The 14,318-nt window shown below is 41.7% G+C and overlaps 1 protein-coding gene across 4 annotated transcripts in view; it reads right to left on the reverse strand.

Moving 5' to 3' along the window:
- Positions 1–6,822: 6,822 nt before the first annotated feature.
- Positions 6,823–14,318, reverse strand: part of LOC139139262 (uncharacterized) — an 85,431-nt gene continuing 77,935 nt past the window's right edge. For all 4 annotated transcript variants that reach the window (XM_070708107.1, XM_070708108.1, XM_070708109.1 and 1 more), the window contains one exon: positions 6,823–13,783. In XM_070708107.1, the coding sequence (XP_070564208.1) occupies positions 11,624–13,783 (2,160 nt within the window). In that variant the 3' untranslated portion in view covers positions 6,823–11,623. The remainder of the gene's footprint in view (positions 13,784–14,318) is intronic.

Consider the following 14,318-nt stretch of genomic DNA (forward strand, 5'->3'; position numbering starts at 1 on the left):
TCGTTAGGCTTCGGGTCAATAAAACCAACTTCATTCGCCACGGCGGGTGTTTATTCGGACAGGAACCCTTCCTCAAGGGGAGACTATACCACGCAGACAAAACCAAGATGTGCGTACCGGGCGATGACAAAAATGGACAATAAACAAACATCTTCACAATATATTTAGAGTATATCTTCATCGGATTTCCAGCTTTAATTAGTCACGTTAACATTAGATAAAGAAGTACATGCATCGAAATTTTTTTAAATGTTTTATTTCAAGTTGTTCGAGCGCCATGATTATGCACGGTTATGCAAATTTGCGAGCCATCAACCTTTACAGCGGAGCATCATCAAAATTTCTGGAAGTGAATGTTCCGGAGTGCGGTCAAGATGAACAAAGTGTTTGCATATTTGCTTTTCAGGCTTTTACGCGTTTCAAAATGATTTCTGTTGTCAACATTTGCACCACTTTTGATATTCTCGTCGCGAACTGTTACTTTGTAAATAGATAATTAGATGAATGCAAAAATGGACTGAATAACACTGGTACGTGCAATTTTAGTCACATTAAAATCAGTTCCTTGAGATTGAGGCGTCCGATCGGTATACCGGGCGCTCGATCACGCGAATCCCAAAACTCAAAAAACTCCTTTGATAGTCACTTTCCCGTTTATTTCACTTTCACAAAACACTGAAACTGACCCTTGTCGAAAAACATGTAAGACGGAGAAACTACTCATCCGAAAAACAGAGATCCTAGACCATAGCATTACGGTGTATTTGCAGTGGCGCGACAGTACAAGGTCATGTTCCAAGAATGACTTATGTAATTCCGAGTCATCGCACCTGTAAAACGGCAACCCACATGTTTTACCATGCCTTTCTCTAACAAAGACCAAGGCCCAAGATGTCTCAATCTGGCTGCAGGGTTCGCACCTGGAGGTACTTGCACCTCCGTGGCTCAAACAAAGACAAAAAGCAGGGTCGCGCTACGAAAATAGCCTATCAATGGTATCAGGAGATTTATGACTTGCAAATGAACCATCCTGTGATATGTGGTCTCCTGTTTACAATTGCAAAAGGTACACGGATGTAATAACCTTTCATACGATTTGCTGAGTATCACAAATGGTCGGGCATAGTCTGCAACGTGGTTATCTTAATAGTGTGACTAAGAAATTTACTCAAGGCGTTGAAACTGTTCAGAATATAGATTATTTAGCCATACTTTCATTGCCAGTTTTAAACCAAGGCAATACAAATTACGACTTTCTAATCACCAGCAATTGAGTGCAATCTTCGCTACTTTTTCGAATTTTCTCAATTTCTGCTGTACTCGCTTATTTTCAGATCTGGACACCTCGTTTAATTGTTAAACTTTAAAGTTAAGCATCTGTTTCTGATAGAATTACACTGTTTGTGCATGTGAACATTCCACTCTCCAAAACAAGTAGTAGAAGTGAAATGGAAAAAAACTAGTTGAATACTTACTACGCGATCATAGTTTTGGTCTGAAAATAAACAATCGTCAAGTAGCTTTTTGAAAGATTCTCGACGATTCAAACGCCACTGTAATAACTGTTCGATTTTATTCTCCCTGTAATGCAGCTTCTAGTTCTACACGTCGAATCATGTCGAATTTAAATTTGTCTTATGTTCAACCTGTATATTATAAAGTACAGCCTGTGTGCTTAAAAGTCTTTGTAATTGTTGGCAACTGGATTTTAGCGCAGACCAGAACTCGTGTGTCAGCGATCAGATCGCACTATTGTACACAACGCGCTGTGTTGCCAGAATGATGTTGAATACTTTGTATTTTAATATATTGTATAGAGAAGAAAGAGAAAATGTAGTTGTTGGAACAAAAATGACAGAGAAGTTGGCAATAGTCACAGACATAGTACCCAACGTCTATCAAAGTTGGAGCTGGGAAACTGAGTGTATATACCAAGGATACTGATAGCGATCGACTGAACTGCAGTCGTACTCTGTATTTATGTCTTAGAAATTGTGCCAAGTAACAGGGTGTGTTCGTTGCGAACATGAAGAGATGGACCGTATACTGAATAAACTCAATGCAGGTATAACAAATGCTGTGGATTGTTGATTTTCGATTTTCATATTTCATATAAATATCTATCTTTTACACTAATTTCCCTAATTGCTCCGCAGAAGGCAAATCAAAGCTTCCTATAGTGTGCTGTATCTATGTCTGCACTTATACTTACAACTCAAAGCTTCCTATAGTGTGCTGTATCTATGTCTGCACTTATACTTACAACTTCTTTACCTCAGGGCATTAAAGCTCTTGACGAAGTTTATGTTTGTTTGTTTGTTTGTTTGTTTGTTTGTTGTTTGTTTGTTTGTTTGTCTTTGTCTTATTTTTGGGGGGGGGGGCGTTTTGAGAGAGAGAGCATATGTGTAAAGTGGAGGCAGCAGATTTGCCGCTTCTCGAATTGAATTCTGCAGATAGTAACGCCGATAACAAATGATTTGTTCCATCGCAACAGGAGGATGAAGAGACGATTGAAATATATTAAAACTTTATCAATAGTACTGAAATGAATAGCGCAATCAATTTCGTTTACACGTTTTCATCGCAATTGAATTGAAGATTCGAAAAAACCACAGGTGCTCGCAGCGTTGCCTGGATGGTCGATCGAATCCGAAGGCAGGGAGTGAGTGTCAGACAGAAGGCCGAACCTCGTTAGTAGTTCAAAGAATGAAGAGCTTGACATGACAAATCGGTGGGAAGTCCAAAACTAACAAAATAAAGCATTCACCTTCGAAAATATCTTTCACACCCACAATCCTTTGAACTTGAACAATTCCCTATAGCGGACTAGCGAGGTCAATGCGGAGAATCGCCGGACAGTGAATTTTCGCCTAGATTATTTGCTCTTAATCAGTCAAATGCAGTTAATTCAACTGTTAGATGTATTTTGGCAGCCATGTTACTTTTTAAGGCTTAATGTTGTATGTTTTGTTGGTTTCGGACTTTTCGGTACGTAACCCATAAAAACCAGCTATCTAGGCCGGGGGGGGGGGTTAAGGTGGCTGACAAAAAGTGGGGAACCTAGATCCTACGACCACAACTCATTTGCGTGAAAATAATACCGACAACATTACCTGCACAGGTGCGTGGAGCGTTGCTTTGATAGGCGATTGAAGGCCCGGGATCGAACAGCGAGGCCGAAGGCCGAACCTCGGTAATTGAGATGTGTACTGTCACGATCCCATAACTTTTGTACTTGGATGATCCACAATGCAGTGCAATGGCACAATGCACTAACAACGTAACTGAGGAGAATTGCCCAACAGTGGATTTCGCCTGAATTTGGCAAGTATCTATCAAATGCAATTACTTGAGTAAAGATTTGAACTTTTGAAGGTACTAGTATTTTCGACCGTCCTATGTTACTTTTTTGAGGGCAAATGTTTTATTGTGTAGTTTTGGACTTCTTGTTTCAAAACTTCTTTTCTTTAATAAGCACAACTACCGAGGTTCGGCCTTCGGACTCACACTTCGATCCCGGGCCTACGATAGACTATCCAAGCAAAGCTGCAAGCACCTGTGATTACCTGTACCATCTAACGCCATACTTGTACTAGCTTTATGTCACGTGCATTCAGTAGATAGCGATGGCTCCGGGTATTACACAACTGGTGCGCGGTGTACCTATATCGGGTTAAAAAGATTGTATTAGCCTGATATCATATCATGTCACGTCTTTGAAAATGATGCCGAAGATACAAAGCTTCAGATCGGAAGATTTTACATGTAATGCCGGCCGAATCGGCGCTTACCACACCCACTGTTTTACTATAATAGAGGGGAAAGGGGGGGGGGAGGGTTCAACTGAAGAAAAGACGTATTTATTTGGATTAGGCAAGGGACCTTTAAGAATCTACGCTTGTGCATTGTTACAACAGAGATTTTTTCTTCTGAGGAAACAATACACTGAAATCAGCCCTGAATTAAGGACCCCAATTCGCTGGCTGATACCGGTACATTGTTTTACTGGGATTTCTCAATACGTGTGCATTGTCTTTTGTTTCCGTTATCTAAAGATTGGCATGCGGATTATTACGGTTTGTTTTTGTATACGTGTATTGACGTCACGAAGTGCGTCAGTAGCTCCTGGACAAACAATAGTCGGTCACTCCAGCCGACTTTCTGAATCGTGTAAGCCGGTGAGTAAATACGCGGGGTTTTTTTTCAGACGAGATCGCGATGCACGCCAAGAATTATATAATATATACCGCCAATGTCAGTCAAAGGTCAATAGTTGTGAGCTACGTGCACATGCACACGCTGCACTGACTACGCTCGCAACTTCCAATATCGCGGTGCGTTGTGGCACGGTGGTCACAGAAACAGGTTTTTATGTATACTTGTGTTCAAAGCTGGTTTGAGACAAGAACCACTACTCTACATTTCGCATCCATAAAAGTGGCTGAAATGGTTGCTGCGCCCAACATCTTGTGTACTACTCGACAAATTTGGAATCGGCAAAATCCCTCTGAAGAATTGGTTTTCCTGGCCTCAGCATCTTTCTCGTGAAAAAGTGAGAAACTGCGTCAGAATAACAATGTATGGCGTTTTCACAGATGCACTAAAAATATTGGTCTGGACATAATTGATACTGACTGAGTTTGTGACTATTTCCCTTGAGCGTGCTGGATATCTGAGGGAAACCTTCGCTGATCACAGCGTCTCACGTGACCGGACAAGCAGCATGTAGTGAGACGCATCTTTGTGCTCGCTCGTCACTGAGGCGGAGACCAGCCAAGCTGGATATTTTTTGACCATTGAACAGCGCCCTCAGTGCCTATTATAAATATATTACCTGGTCGTTGTTACAAATTCATAAGAAATCTGATTTGTTCTTTTACAGATTCTTGTGGAACCATAGGAGATCGTCGCTTATCAATGATGGAGATTCTAGAAAAGTATGCATGCTACATCAAGATTAACACACTACATCGCGTAGCTTTAAGAAAGTCAAACATTTTAATCTCATACAGAGCAGGCCTTACATGTGAAAACCTGCGCTTGCTTCTCACTGTCTGACTGGACAGAAAAGCGCATAATGCCACAGGAGGCTTAGTCTCCGATGTTTTATCATTGTTTGTTTGTTTGTTTTTAAGGAATTCATAGAGGCAATAACGAAATACCTGACACATGAAGACGTACACATAAAGTGTTCAATGAAAGCCAGAACAGCTGGCACACCGTGACTCTGCCCGAACTATCACTCTGCCTTGATAAACATATTCAAACATAACTTTCTCAGGGGGTGTAAATAAGTTGGCCTACTTTCTGGGTCACCTGCTGGGTATGATTTATTGTACCTTCTCGCTGACCTTGGCGCGTCCACCGTAGCATGGACGATTAATTATCCGTTGGATGCGGAGATGATCGAGTCTATGAGTACTTACCCCACAGTTGCTTGCAACATTGCTTGGATAGTTCAGCGAAGGCCCGGAATCGAAGTGTAAAGCCGAACTTCGAAGGCCGAACCTCGGTAACTGTGTAAAGAATACAACTACCGTGGTTCGTCCTTCGTCCTCACGCTTCGGTCCCGGGCCTTCAATCGACTATCCAAGCAACGCTGCACGCACCTGCGAATCGTCCTATGTATCAAACCTCGACCATTGACAATGTCATCATTTTTTCTCTCATTTCTTTATCTGCTGTCATGTAATGCAAAGATTTCTGCATAGAACAGTCATAGCAACCAGAACCACGCCAGTACGGGATCGAGAGCTTCTTAATGCCTGAATTTCAACGTCAAATTTTATTGCGACATTTTCCGAAGAAGAGTATTTCAAGCACGGTCCCTCCTGGTGGAGAGACCGTATTCTTAGCAAGAAGTTCCGGCAAGATATAAGTACCCAATGTTAACATACATTAGGGTACCTAGGTCAGATGTAAAAGATTCAGCAGTGATGCCCTGTCAGGTAGTAAAGGATAAATTTCTCCATGTAGCCATGGAAACGGAGGAAGGGTTGTCAATGCGAAAGTCAGTGTTCAGACAATTCATTCATTCCTAATCGGTTTGTTATTCAACATGCCTGCAAACCACACGCCATGCATCGGTATGGATTGACATTGCCTCACAGTTCCTCTAAAAACAGATTATCGCCATGCCCGTCTTCCCTTGCGTCCCTTCCTCTGCTTGTCCATCTTTCTCGCTCACTTTTTCCGCTACCCCCTTCCACGCTCTCTCTCCTTCGTTCTGAATCTATAGTCGTGAATCGCCTGAGCTCTGTGCGCCATCTACGATAGATACATTCCATTCTGAGAAGGTTATTCAGTCGGTTAAATTTTGCCATCAAGAGCGCACTTTAAACTTTTACGACTTTTTGACCTCACACTTCCTGAAAAGAAAGCAACTTGCATTTGCACAAGTATTTTAATTTCGAGAGATTATAACACAAATTACTTCAAGTACAAAGTAATAATATCTATTACGCAAGTTTTTTAGCTTAAGTTTATTACTTTGTACTTGAAGTAATTTGTATTATGATTTATAGCGCTCTGCTTTCCGCATCGAGCACTGTAATTTCCCATCAAGGACATCCGTAAACTTATATATATATATATATATATATATATATATATATATATATATATATATATATATATATATATATATATATATATATATATTATATATATATTATGTTTGGATTTTTTCTTCGACTTCTTGTGTTAGTAGATGGGTTAGTGGCTGGTGTTCAATAACCGAGGACAAGAATCGACTGATCATTTATTCTTGTATTCCATGGATGTACTTAACCTAATAAATTACGTCACTCGTCAGACCTTCGCTTCGAGGCAAGGATTTTTATTGATTACAAAACACTGAAACAGCTTTACACAGTTACAAAGTAGAAAACAAAATCAAATTTATAGCATTGAGAACCACCCAATTGTCGTGAACTGTTGAAACAAAACAAGCTGACTTCATGAACTACAACATCTTGATGTTGACCTCAAATAACAATGTTACGGTCACCTTATACAAATTATTTTAAATGGTGTACGACCAGCAATGGTTTGTGTCTGGCGTTCTTACACTTCCCGGCATCGTATTCAGAGTTCTGGCAAGGCATACAGGCCGACGACTGGAAAATTAAAGGTAATTCCTCTACAGTGACAGACAATTTTCCAACTTCTTGAGGTTTGGGGCATGAGTACTGCTGATCAATATTTAACTTTCATTTTGACTTATTGTGGGCGACCTAGTTCTTCCTTTCCCCTAAACGTACGCAATAATGTCTCGTGAACACAATCAACACTAGTGAGTTAGTTTTTATTTAAATGAGTCTCAGACTGGTAAATTCTGCATCATTGCAAATTAACCGAAATTTTAAAAAATGCGCCATCTTTTAGCCCTTTGGTAAGAAGAGGAGGCATAACTGTACGTATTCAATATTAATGACCATAAAAAATTAACCAGTCTTTATCACTAATAAATACACACATTTCTCGAAACTTTGTGTCTTTGATTTGTTGCGGTGGGTTGGGGACGCGACTTGTCTTCAAGTCGAGCAAAATGGCAAAACAATTTTCGATTCTCTAGCCAAGATAAGTGTCATAGTTTTTCTCTCCTTCTTATCTAGCGTTGTGTCGTAGCGCTGTTCTTAGCCGCATAAACTTCGCTTTGGGGGCTCTTAAATCTGTGATGAGGACACAGTCAATTTGAACCATGATAAGATGTTAAGTACCTATGTAGAAAGTAATACCCTGAAGGCACACAATGTTAAACATATTGTTACAGAGGTCAAGGGTCAGCTGCTTGCCATAACGAAGGACAACGATTTGTTAGTTTAAAATGTCTCAAGCCAGGATAAAGACGTTTGGAAAGTTTGCTAACGAAAAGTGATCCTTAACATTTCAAAAAATTCAAATTAAAGTTAACACACTCTGACGTTTATGCCATTGCCATTGTGACCTGCGACTGCACATTTTGAGTGACGGATGTAACTCAAATGTTGCTCTTTTCACCCAAACGCATACGTCATCGACGTTTGTGTACACGTCATTTTTAAAGTTGCTCTTTTAGATTTCGGTTCTTGCAATCGAATCAGTGCTGCAGATTTTCCCACTTTACTGCATGTCTTTAACTTGAAATTAATTGAATTTAAGGACTTCTTTTTAAGTGGCCAGGCAATATCTTAAAACTCTACCACTTACTTTTCGTGTATTTTCTGATATGTTCGTTCTGTTTGCACAGAATATTTTCTACTCCAATATCGTATTCACAATCTGTCTGTGTGCTACGTCCAGTGTTATTGTCCACGACTGAATTTTGGTCCCGATGAGTATACATTGTACAGAGTACATTGTGTTTGCCTGACTAATATTGTAAATTTCGACAGTATTTGGAGCAGAAGAAACTACATTTGTTTCTGGAACAAAAGTAACGAAAACGGTTTCCAAAGAGTAAGAGCTATAGACCCTTTAAAATGCTTGGCGGTAGGAAGGAAACAAATCACCCTGACAGGCACCAGTACGGCGGTCTGTCTACCACTGACGCAGCGCCAGTAGTGCAACCCACTGCGAGAATGAACGATTTTCCCGTAAAAAATAAACTGGTGTGTATCAACCGCAAATCATTATAAAACATCACCTTTGAAGACAATAAATGACAACATGCATTGAAAGATTGACTTACGTGAAAAGGTCACTAATTACAGTCTGGAAAGGCTGTTTTCAAATCAAATCAAATCAAATCAAATCACCATAGCTCTCGATATTATTTTTAAAAATCTATTGCACTTGATAACACGGATGCCTACATTTGTTTGATCTAGGAAAAAAACACCAGAACCCCAAAACGCGTACATTTGTTTGATCTAGGAAAAAACACCAGAACCCCGAAAAGCGTCCATATATACAATAACATATTTACAACTGGCAAATCAACATTTTAGAAGGTGAAGAGTGTATACAATAGCCCGATTTGTAAAAATCGTGGTCTCTCATTAATTATTTCTCATCATATGACATTGTGAATAGAACGATTCTTTACGCTGGTCCCTGGTTGGAGGTACAGGAGATTGTAAAACGTTGACGCAAAACAAAGAAAACGAAAAAAAAAACTACACGCACACGGTGACTTGTCGATGGCACGATAAAACAATTTAACTGCATCTATCAGTTTTGTTATAAATAAATCACTAACAATAATGTCGACACAGTCAAGATTTTGCAGGAGAGACCGTCATTAGAATGAACGTTTCCTTAACAAAGTGCATAGCAACAAATCTAAAAAAGGTGACATTCACGGATATGAACATGCAAGCATGCGCACTGCTTGTGAGCCTTGTCTTGAAGTGACCACACCAGCTAATGCACACTGACGTGCGATGTTGCATCGACAAATGCAACGCTATACAAAGGATCGAACTTACAATTGTGCTTAAAAGGATGCTGTTTTTTTGGATCTGTCGTTTGAAGCTTAATTTAATACCGCACTTTTTCATGCACTCGAAAATCATCCTCAATAATCGAATTTGACCGTCTTTACGCCTTCAGTTAGAATGACATCACTGTGAAAATTTCAAACTTGAATCAAACTAATTGACAAATCTTGGCTGCTTCCACAGTACAAAAATAAGGCTTGGAAAGTCTAGAATTCATCAGTGAGAAGTGAGAGGCCGGGTCTTACCCTCAGATTAGACCACTGGTCGGAGGCGGGAGGGATATCGTGCAGGAAAGATATGAAATCAAAATTTATGAAATCTATCGAAATGGTAGCGAACAGGCCAGTAGCAATTACAAACTCCTTGGAACGATGTGCAAAAAGTAAAAAATTGAAACAATTATGAGTTGTCTTTGATAAACAAACATAATCAATATATTGATGCACGTCTGAGCCCAAGTCGTCTCCAAGTCTTCCAGATCTAAATCACATCATGTTGCCCCTCCCTTATACTTTGAAAGTCAATTGATGTACGGTAGGCAATGTAAACGACTCGTAAATTAATATACACATGGACAGTACATGAATGAGCATTGGGAAATCGACGAATGAGACTGCGGCATGTACAAACAAGTCACGTGACACTTTATAAATATGTAACTTTCGTTGAATTCTGCCAGAATAGAGATACACATATTGCTCTGCTGTCCGACTAATGTTTGTTGCAATGATGCATAAACTGTGCAATCAATTTTTTCCTGGCTAGGATTTGTTTTATTTTTTTTCGTACTGCTCTACGATTTGTTTTATTTTTTTTTTCGTACTGCTTGAGATGATAAATGTAGGATATGCAAATTGAAAGGACCCTTTTGTACGCCTGTATTTACAATGAGGTAGGTTTTGAAAGTTGGCCGGGCCTATGAGACTTCGTTAACGAGGACCGTGGACTCTGTTAATAGGCGTGCAGAAAACACGCATCAAAACTAATGACCTGAGTAGTTCAGAAAATTGATACGCTTCTCAACCAAACGCAAATTTGTAGAAAATAAAATATTTGTGTAAGTAAAACTAAAACGCTTGGATTATAAAGTGAAATTTTGACAAGTTTTACGTGTGTCGCAAAGCCACAGTCGTGGATTCGAACAAGGTGTACAGACACAAGTTTGTCACCAGAAGTAATGCGCATGTGTATGTGACAGAAAGTATATAAGCCATCGAAAGAGGAGTTTTGTACTTAGTACCATGATCATATATGCTTTCCACCCGTTGACGGGAATATATAATTCTCGATAGACAGGGCACTGCACGCAAAATCGCAATGAGGAGACTAGAATCTATTCCCGATGCTAAAACTGAATCAATAGTATGTATCGGTACCTTTTACTGTGCTTTTGTCACAAGGTGAGGGTGCTTATCCAAACAGCTCTTCAGCACTGATCGACTCAGAAAATCAACATATCACCACTGATTCGACGGAAAAGTGCAGTATTTTGCGTTTAGAATATTCCACAACGGTTGCGCGGACTTCGGTCAAATGCACTTTTAGGGTTTCAAGGTGCTTTCCAAATCTGGCCCACAGTTGTATTATATATTCGGTTTTCACAAACAACGGGCACTACATTGACATTAAGCACCTCTTTACACTTAACAAGATTTGGTACACAATGACTATTCCCAACTGTTCATTTTTTCCGTATAGCGTTTCTTAAATCATGATCAAAAGTATGTTTGAAACACTCTCAGTATCATGTTCCCTCGTCCGGCGCACAAAAAATCATTAAGGCAACTAGCATTAACATAACCGAAGACCAAATCGTACTGTTCCTTGTGTTATGCTGTTTAGGTGGTTCTAATTACCGCTGAAATTTTATATTTTTTTCAACTAGTAAATATACCATATTGAATGACTGAATCAAGACTCACGGAGAACGTGTTCCCTTTGTACAAGTGAAAGTCGGTTCATGGTTCAACAACACTACAATGACGAAGGTCGGTCTTTTAAAAATTACAAAGTTCGCCCACTTTAACAGTTTTATCGTTTCTTTTCATAAACTTATGGCTTAAAATACATACTTTTACGTCTATTACCCCGATGAGCGTGATATCACTCCGCCCTATTATAACCAATAAATTCGAAGCAATGGCGGAGTTCTCGCTGGCATCGACGTGACACATAAAGATTTGTTACATTTCTGTCGCCTGTTACATATAATTTCCTGGGTTTTTGTCAAATTGGACCCCAGTCCCTGAGTTGGCGCGACCCTGCGCTCGCATTGTGGCAGCAAGGTCCTGTTGCCGTCGTTTGTGTTTCTGCGATATCAATTCCTTAAGGTCGTTGATCTCTGACGAAAGAATCTGAAGTTCCGTGCGTAGCTGCACATTTTCATACTCCAGGTAAGCGGCGCGGGCGTTGCGATATTCATAGAGCGCCCTCCGGATGTCGCGGCACTTCTTAGCTGCTTCGTTGTTCCGTCTCCGTTTGTCGCGGTACCGTTCGTCGTCAGACATCTCGTCGCGCGATTTCGGCGGCACCAGAGCTTCAGCTTCCTCCTTTATCAACTGCTCCTGCATATGCCCTTTGAAATACCCAGGGTTCATCTCGGCCAGTGTTTTGGCAGCTAGGACCATCCTTCTGCGCTTGTCCCCTTCGTCTCTTAGGCAAGTTTCCCCGTTGATCGGAAACATTTGCATGGGAGCCGCAATGTTGTTCTGGTACTCAGCTCGAAGTCCACGGTTGTGGTGGTGGTGGTGGTGGTGGGCGGCGACGGCGTTGTTGTTCGTCATAGCGGGCGCCATAGCGACAGCCGGCTTTTCACCTTCTGGAGATGCGGATCGGGTCGGAGTAGGCGGGCCTGAGTCGGATGAACTAGGTGGAGGAGTTGGAACGAAACCGATGTCAGACCTCTGATGATCTGGCTCGCTATCTTCGGGTTCATCCATGAAGTCTGGGTGATAGTCCTTCGCTTCGCCGACTTTGCCGCTGCAGCTATCATCATCTTTCAGTTCATCGTTCGGCGGCAACAGCTCTGAAGATCTCATTTCGCCGTTCTTACCCTCCTCAGAGACTGACGGCGACTGGCAAGAAGATGAGTTTTCTCCGTAATTGCTCGCTTTGGGCTTTCTTCTCAGTTTCAAAGGAAGGTGGTGATTCTCCACGGGAACGCCGCTTAAGAACACGCTGTGGGGCGACTGTGCGTTCGGGGGAGGCGGTGATGTTTTTACCAAAGGCAACGGGGACGGGAGCTTCGGCGAAGGTGTTTTCCGATTCACAGTCTCCTTACGGAGGTCCATTGCAGTCTCTTGCTCTTCTTGCTCGTCTTTGTTGCAGTCTGAAATGCCTTTGTCTGATTTCCAATCGCATGCACTGCTAATGCTCTCCGCATCTGAAACACTATTTCTCGGCTTTGATCGAATCTTGATCAAGCTGGGCATTTTCTTTTGCGATGTCGCCCATAGCGAGTCAAAGTTGTCTTCATCTCCGTAGCCATACTTCAAATTGTGGGGCTCTTCTTTGACTATTACCTCACCCGGGCGTTTTGCCGGAACGTCCTCGACTTGCTGCGTGTTCACATTTTCCGCCTGTGCGTGCATCATCTGCAAAGCCCCTGGTAAGTCAACTTGCGGGTACAGCTGTTGTTGCGAGCCTCCGCCCAAGCCCAACTGGTGACAAACATTCAGGTGATGCGCGGGTAGTCCCTGCGGTGGGGTTGCTTGCACAACGAAGGGTGATGGGTGAACGGGGGCGGCAGAATGTAGAGAACCCGGGAGGTTTGACTGAAGAGAAGTCGAAGCACGTTGTTCGCGAACGTCAAATGACAATCGCTGCTGTAGGGCTCTGAGTTCAGCCTTTAAAGTCATATTTTCGCCCGACAGGTGCATTACTCGATTTTCCAAAAACATGTCGTTCATACGGCGTTTCTCCCTGGATCGCTTTGCCGCTTCGTTATTTTTCCTCCGCTTGTCCCAATAGGTGGAGTCCTTCTTCTCGTCCGGGATGAACTCACGGCGTTTTCGGGACGAAATCACCTCCTTGCGGCCATGACCGTGCACAACGCCGTTCTGGTGCAGAGCGTCTAACTTCGCCTCCCTGCGGACGGCCATGTGCATGGGGAGTGGATCTTGGAGACCGGCTGTTGGCGGCATCCTTGCGACTTGTATATCGGCGGCTGGCGCTTGAAACCCGTGAATTTCTGGCGGAAAGTCATTCAGGCCCGACAAACCTAGGAGAGGGGCTGGTCGTTCCAAAAGAGACGGCTGGAGGCGGCTACTCGGAGGACTGAGCGTTGCATTCATTCTTTGGTATTTAAGGGCGGGTTCACGGTCTTCTGGTTGTATCATACTTGATAAGCGAGAAAAAAAGTTCTGAAAATAAAAGAAAATTGAGGAATACATTAATCGAGAACATGGAATCGGGGGGGGGGGGTTTCAAAATATGCAGATCTGAACTGTCCACTTGTTTTATAATGTGCTAATTTTTGGTTATTTTCTAGCAATCGCTCGTTACATTTAGAGTCACGCTAAGACTCGAGATCAGCCGAGTAAAGTTAGTTTTCATTTTTACCCGAAATGTCTAAAAATAACAGAGTCCCTTTGGTAGGGGTCCATTAAGTGTCTGGAGAGTAATCCGATGCAGACAATAGTTTTCGTATAAAGTATAATTAGTGATATTCATCGATCTTGTGTAACCATACCATTTATCAAAGTTAAGGTTGTCGGGATAAAACTGTTGTATTTGTAATATAGTGTTTTGTTTGAGAGGGGGAGGATAGAGGGAAGGGGATCAGAGAGAGAGACAGAGACAGAGAGAGACAGACAGACAGACAGACAGAGACAGAGAGAGAGACAGAGAGACAGAGAGACAGAGAGCTGCTAACTTAATTGTTTACAGTCACAGGTA

This window comes from Ptychodera flava, chromosome 8 (assembly GCF_041260155.1).
Source record: "Ptychodera flava strain L36383 chromosome 8, AS_Pfla_20210202, whole genome shotgun sequence".
Classification (NCBI taxonomy): Eukaryota; Metazoa; Hemichordata; class Enteropneusta; family Ptychoderidae; genus Ptychodera; species Ptychodera flava.